This window comes from Arachis ipaensis, chromosome B03 (assembly GCF_000816755.2).
Source record: "Arachis ipaensis cultivar K30076 chromosome B03, Araip1.1, whole genome shotgun sequence".
Lineage (NCBI taxonomy): Eukaryota > Viridiplantae > Streptophyta > Magnoliopsida > Fabales > Fabaceae > Arachis > Arachis ipaensis.
Window position 1 is genome coordinate 10703973 of NC_029787.2, and position 7411 is coordinate 10711383.

Genomic DNA, 7411 nt, shown 5'->3' on the forward strand with positions numbered 1-7411 from the left:
TTTCTCCCGCGTTTATGAAAACATGGTCTCATTTAATTGATGATGATGATTAGCACATGGCAAAAAAATCGTATAAGATCTCTAGCAAGAAAAAAGCTTACACCGTAGTTACATGGCACCAAGCAGAGGTAGACAAAGAAAGGTGGTCCAGTCACCCAATTGCTTCTATTATTGCTACACAATGATGAAAATATGCATCTCATGTAACGATCCAGCATTTAATTTATAAAAATTTAAAAAGAAAAAAGGAGGAAAAATCTCAATTACGTGCATGGATGGCTATAACTTAATTTCTTAGAACAGAGAATTGAGATAACTAGATAAGAGTAGGGATATGGATGGTACGAGATAAGGACTGAAAATAACATACATTATCTCAATTATAGTTACTATTCGGTCGAAACTCGAAAGAAGTGCTATATGTATTCTTAAGATGGAAGACATGGAAGTGTTTCATTCAAATAAAATATATAAAAAAAAATTATGAGATTTTAGATCTTTAACATATATGTGTATAAAGACATTCTAGCATATGGTCCTTCAAATTGAAAGTGAAACTAGTTCGCTGGATCAACAAACAAGACCAAAAATTCCGGGGGAGGTGTTAGGATTGGAGATAGTAATGACAAAAATAATAAAAAAAATTTTTACAAGATGGTAAATTAAAACTGACATGATTGAAACATTTGTACCATTAAATCAAAATATTATGCAGAAGGATTCGATACAGAGAATAAAGCAACAAAATCTAAGTTGCTGTTGCTGGACAATTCTGCCAGAATATTACTGACTGAATTGAAGTTTACTGCAGTTTTATTTTTTCCTTCTCATCTTTACATTTTTATATAATGTAAAGTGATACCTTATTTTGATATATTGCCTTTCTTTTTGTTTTTTTCTTTCATATGCTATAATATACAAATTATATATCGTTTGTATTTAAGGCATAGGTTTTATTTATTTATTGTCTTGGATTGAAATTATATCTTTATTAGAAGAATGAGATAATAAGAATGGAATTCTAAATTTTGTAGTTACACAAATATTTATACCATATCAAAAACTATCTCTACTAAATATTTAAACTATTAAGTAGAAACTTATAAAATTGAAATGTTATTATTTAGCTAACATTTTCAGGTAAAAGCCAAACTCTCATTCAAATAATTACTAAAAGATTAAAAAAAATGTTGAAATAAGATATGAATCAACCCTCATCTTCTTCTACACACAGGCAAGGGATGGGAATGAAAACAAGTTCCCTGACCAACATGAAGACTCAAAATTGAAAGCATGAAAAGAAATAAAGCTTTCAACATCATACATAGTCATAATAAAAAAAAGATGCATGAAAAAGAAAAAAAAAATATCAAAACCATGATAAGTAACAAAACCAAAAAAAGTACATTCACATGTTTGGTGGTTGTTGATGATGTTGATCTTAGTAGCGCTTCCCAAGAATTATGCCAAAGATGATGGACACAACAGCAACTCCCAAAATGGACTTGAAATTCATGGCAGAAGAAGCATGGACAGTATTTGTTTGAATATGTGCCTCAGAAGAAGATGATGCTTGAGAAGTTGTTGCTTCTGATTTTTTCTTGCTCTTTCTCTTTGATGGTGTTGAAATGCTTGATCCAATGTCCCTGGACTTAACTTCCATCTCTTCTTTAGGTTCAACACCCTCACCCTGTAACATAATCATCTCAAAGATTACATTTTCGAAATTTTTATAGCACGTTTGAATAACAAATTCATTCATTTTTCGTATATTTACACAGACGTTCAATTATATATTCTTCTGCCAATATGAGACACACATAAAACTCTTCACTCTAATCATACTGTTAACATTAATCTCTTGTACTAAAATGCTATGTTACTATGTCATTACTTTGACTAGTTACAATAGTCAACACACGAGCTCAAAATGGCTAATCTTTCCCAAACATCAACCCAGAAAATCATACTTTGCCCTTATGAGGAGTTTGAATTATGATATTATTCATTTTATGCGACTTGCAAAGTTGAAATGGATGCAAATCTTGTCATTTCAGTTTTTTGTTCTTCCTTTACAATTAGTTGGAAATAAAGGTAGGATCAGGAGGATAATTACCTTAGCTGATAATTTATCAGCAGCCACTTGCAATTTTTGTTCTAAATCTGTCACTTGGTTCTGTAGAAGAGAGACTTCCTTTTTCTTACTTTCAAGTTCTTCATGAGAACTCTTCAGGGCTGCCTCTAGTTCCAACTTTTGAGATTCTGCTCCTTTCTGCTTGGAATTTCAAGGGAAAAAAAGGAAATAATACAAGAAAAACACTCAGTAGTTTGAAATATTTTAAAGGAATAGCACAAAGAAAAGGATATTTTTAATGATTAAATGTCATCAAATATTTTTAAGTTTAGCTTGGATCGCGAAGAGTATATCACAAGTAAAAAATGTATGGTCTGATGGTCATACCTGGTTAGCAATAGTTTCTTGTGCAAGCTGCAACTCTTTCTCAAGCTCTACAATCTTTTCATTCAGCACATTTCTATCATGGACTTTTTGTTCCAACTCTTCCAGTTTTGAACTTAAATCGGCTTCTCTTTGAGAAGCAGCTGCTTGAACACTTCCAACCTACAAAATCGTCACATTAAGCACAGTTCCTTCAATATATGTTGAGAACTTATTTCTGAAAGGTACTTTGATTCTGAATTTTGTACTTATTTATACATCATGAATTTTTCCAGTACCTCTTCATTTAATCTGGATTCAGCTTTTGCCAGTTGCTCTTCGATTTCCTTCAGCCGAATTTGCAATGCAGATTTCTCAGCAATCTCAGTTTTGAGAGTTTCAACCTCAGATTTCAAAGATTCTTCAATTTTCTGTTGTTCTTTCAACTTTTCTTCAAGAGCAAGTATCACAGACTGAAGTTCCTTCTTCAAATCCTGATTTGTCTCATTGAGCAAGTTTTTCTCCTCTGTTACCGAAGCTATCTGCAGTTGACACATTGCATTCAAAGATGATTTCATAAATTTATATTACTGAAAAGAGATCATGAAGAAAAAACAAAACTACATGAATATAAAAAAAAAAAAAAAAATTAAAGTCCATGAATAATATGTACCTGTGACTTTAGTGCCTCGGCTTCTGCATTATGTTTTGTCACTAATTCGTCAATAGCATTCTTGGATGAGTGTATCAGTTGAACTGTTTCATCTTTCTCAACTAGTGCAGCATCAAGCTTTGACTGTAAATCACTTAATTTTGATTCATATGATGCTATTTCCTTATTAAGTTTTGATTTTTCCTCATGTAGTCCTGCAGATTCTTGTTCATGGTGGAGTGCCTTATTTTGTAGTTCCTCAACAACAGTTTCAAGATGCTTTAACTTTTGAAGAGACTCTTCGAGTTCAGCTTTGTGAGATTCAGAAACCGCGGCTGCTTCTCGTGCCTGTTCTTCATGGAACTTTATTTGGCCTTCCAATGTGTTCAGCTTCTCATTCAACTCTTTCGCTTCGGATTCCTTCACAGTATGCCTCTGCAATGCTTCTTGTAGTTGTGATTCTACTTCGAGGATGCGAGTCGTGCTTGCACTGTGGAGTTCAGTGGATCTTGAATGTAGATCATTCAACTCAGCAATAGTGCTCTTGTGAGAAACAATTTCTTGAATAGTAGCTTCCTTCTCTGATATAGCAGAGTTCAGTGATTCCTGAAGCTCATCAATCTTGATTTTCAGTTGCATGTTTGTTCCAACCAATAAGTCATTCTCAGAAAAGGACTGAGAAATCTTCTCCTCAGCTTCTGTAATCTTCCTCCTCAAATCTTCATTTTCACCTTCCAATGAAGCCAGCTTGCTCAAACTCTTCTCATATTCATCCTTCACCGACGTGGACTGTTCCCCGGATTCAGCAATCTGATCCTCCAAAATCTTGATTTTCTCAAGCAAAGATTGAACCTCAGACTCCCTGTTGTTGAGTTTCTCTACAGCATCTTGGAGTTTCTGTTCAGAATCTCTGGTCAGAGACTCATGCAACAATTGAAGTTCGGCATGCTTCGTGACAGTTTCCTCCATATCTCTTCCTCGTATGACATGATTTTCTTCTGAAGCCTTGAGTTTCTCCAGTATCTCATTTTCTCTCAACTGAGCAGCCTTGAGATCATCCTCAGTGCCTTGCAACTTTTCTTGTGTGAGATTCAAATCATCCCTCACAATTTCCAAAAGGCTTTCTGCTTCGGAAAGCTTCTCATTCAAACTGCTTGAAGCAGCTTCTATCATTGTTCTTTCAGCTGCTGCTGCACTCAGTGAGTTTTCCAAACTCTTTTCCCTTTCATTAGCCTCCTGAAGTGTAGTTTCAAGGCTCGAGACTCGTGCTTGGAATGCATCAAGTTCTGATGTCAGAAAAGATATATTTTCAAGGTGCTTATTGTTATCTACTTCTGAATCACTGCATCTCTTTTCCAAAGTGCTTATTTGTTGTTCGAGCTCCTGAATTCTGTATTTCTCTGCTTCAAGTAACAACTCCAACTCATTCACCTTTTTATCAGCATCTTCCAATTTGGAATGAGAGCTCTGAAATAAATCTTCTAGTTCTCGGCTGCGCTGATGGTTCATACTGGCTCGATCTTCATGCTCGGCACATTTGTCTTTGGCTAACTTCAGCTCCTCCTCCAACTGTGAACTCTGTTGAGATGATTGGTTTAAGTCCGATTCGAGTTGACTTATCTTTTCCGAGTACTCCTGGAGTTGGTTATTAAGAGCATTCTTTTCTTCCTCGGCCTCTGTCAACTTTGAACTTAGATGAGAAACTTTTTCAGAGAATTCAGTCAGTTCTCTCTCTGCATCACTTGTTTTCAGTTGTAATAAATTTAACTCTTGTTCAAGCTCCACATTCTTCTGCTCCGCTGCTATGAATCGTGTTTCCATCTCCCTCAGTTGTGATTTCGCCTCTTCTACAGCTGCATTTGAAGCCTGAACATGTCCTTCAAGCTCAAGACTCCTTTGAGTAGCAGTAGCTGCAGCAGCTCCAGATTCAGTATGGAGATCTTCTAGAGACTTCAGCTTCTGTTCTAGCTCGGCATTGTTTGAAAGCGCCTCGGATAAAAGAGAATCCGTCTTTTGGAAATTCTCATCCGAAAGCTTTAGCTTTTCCTCTAAATCAGCACACAACTCCTTCAACTGCTTAGCATTATTGGTTAGATCTTCCACAGATGATTCAAGACCTTGTTTTTCTACACCGAGTTTAGAGAGTTCCTCTTGTACAGCCAGAAGCTGTGCTTCATGAGTCTTCAGCGCAGCTTCGGTTGATTCCCTCAAATTCTCTTCCTCCTGCAACTTAAGATTCACAGCTTCAAGATCAGATATCTTTTCTTGCAGTTCTTCCTTTGTGGAGGCAAACAAGTTTTGAAGTGCTGACATGTCTTCCTTCAGTTGTGTTTCCGAAGACTTTCGCAGCTCCAATTCTTGGCTCAACTCATCTACTAGAGAGTCCCTTGAAGAGAGTCTACTCTCCAAATCCAATATCTGAGATTTTGAGTTTGTCAACTCTTCTTGGATGGTAGCGAGTTCTGCTGCAGTTGTTTTAAGTGCTTCTTCAACCTTCTCATTCTCAGCAATCTTATCATACAATCCCTTCAATTCTTCCTTTAGAGAAGCCATCTCATCTTCCACTACTTTTGTGCTCAATTTCGCTTCTTCTAATAGTCTTTCGAATTCTAAGGCCTTCTTTCCTTCTGATTCAGCATGTAAGCCACTTTCCTTATGCAGCTCCTCATACTTCCTAGCCTCGTCCGAAGAAAGCTGAAGCTCTTGCTGCAATTCCTCCATCTTCTTTCTTGAGCTTTCAAGCTCAAGGCTCACACCATCGAATGCTTCCTTCACGTTAAGAAGCTCTTTCTGCTTCGATTCTTGACTTTGCATTGCCTCCTCAAGAACACTCAGCTGCAGCTTATATTTCTCCTCAGCTTCAATAATCTGCTCTTGTAGTTTCTTGTGACTTAGTTCAAGCTCTTGATAATTCTTTCCGGTTTCCTCCAATTTCTCTTTTGTAACCGAAATCTCTCCCTTCAACTGAGCATTTTCATGTTCAGATGTCTTCAAAGACTCAGCTAGCCTCTGCAGTTCAACTTGGAGTTCCTGAATCTTCTCTTGTGCTTCTAGAAATTCTCTGCTTGGAGGATCTGAGTCTGAGCTTCTTTCTGTCACCGTGTTCTCTTCCTTTTCGACTTTAATGAATTCTCCATCAAAAGAATTCTCTTCCTCTTCTTTCTTACCTTCAATCTCCACTTGAGGCAAGTCCCCGTTTGTTTCCTATTATAAATCATTCAAAGAAAAGAAAAACATAATCAGGAACTAAGAACATATTATTCATCCTGATTGAATTTTCTTAAGCAATGCTACTATAGTATTAGGTGCATCAATCTTATATGGATTACACTAAAATATCACTGATCAATGAATATCAGATAAAACTCAAGGTAATGCAAAACTTCTAAAGTAACAAATGTAAAACAACATAAAAAAAAAAATACCTTAATTTTATCATCTTTATGATCTGTGTCCTCAACAGCTTTTGTCACTGGAACTTCTGAAACAACTGTTGTCTCTGCTTCCATGGTTGCTTCCTCTTAATAGCTGATCAAGAAGAAAAGGAATGATATGAGGTTTGTTGTTTGTTATAGATTAGAATAAACAAAGAAGAGGGTGGGGAGAGGGTTGTTAATAATAAATTAATAATGATAATATTGAAAAATTGAGAAGTTGGATGATCATGGGACTCCAAAATAAGCATACAAATAAATACAGCTGTTAAGTATATAGTCTATAGTCTATAGTCTATAGTTGCCGAATTCCACTGACATCATTTTCAATTTTCAAGGTGTAAATTCATTCATTGCAAGTTTGCAACAGCCCCTTATAACACATGACACAAAAAAGTTGGTCCAATACAAACAATAAAATCATTGGTTTAAAGAATGACACTTCTTTAAAAGTTTAGAGAACTTGTATGCCTAAACATTGAAGAAGATAAAAAATAATCATCATAACCTTACTAGGATTTTGTATTAACAAGATTATTTGTCAGTTTAAGTAAATGGGTAGAGTGTAGAAGACTCAATCAACTCCATAATAAACAATTTTATTTTCCTTTTTAATAATAAAAAAATTGCACACCGGACCATAACTCAAGACAAGTTGATAATAAGAATAGGAATTAGAAACACAGTAAAAGTAGAAAATGTTTGTATAACAATAAAGTCAAGTCATCACCAACTTAAATTGTTGCTTGGATTCAATGGTACAAATCTTTCTAAAAAAACACCAAGGATCTGAAGAGCGAACCAACCATCAAACAGGTATTGTTAGAGATACAGATGTTAAAAGATTTATCCGAAGTTAAAATGAATATAATAAAATAATATATTTAT

The 7411-nt window shown here is 35.4% G+C and overlaps 1 protein-coding gene across 1 annotated transcript in view; it reads right to left on the reverse strand.

Moving 5' to 3' along the window:
* LOC107629577 (myosin-11) overlaps nucleotides 1134-7411 on the reverse strand; it is an 8735-nt gene continuing 2457 nt past the window's right edge. The window contains exons 2-7 of the mRNA XM_016332392.2: nucleotides 6515-6617; nucleotides 3111-6293; nucleotides 2737-2979; nucleotides 2462-2620; nucleotides 2117-2272; nucleotides 1134-1690 (exon numbers count right to left, since the gene is read on the reverse strand). Of these exons, the coding sequence (XP_016187878.1) occupies nucleotides 1442-1690; nucleotides 2117-2272; nucleotides 2462-2620; nucleotides 2737-2979; nucleotides 3111-6293; nucleotides 6515-6598 (4074 nt within the window). The 5' untranslated portion in view covers nucleotides 6599-6617 and the 3' untranslated portion in view covers nucleotides 1134-1441. The remainder of the gene's footprint in view (nucleotides 1691-2116; nucleotides 2273-2461; nucleotides 2621-2736; nucleotides 2980-3110; nucleotides 6294-6514; nucleotides 6618-7411) is intronic.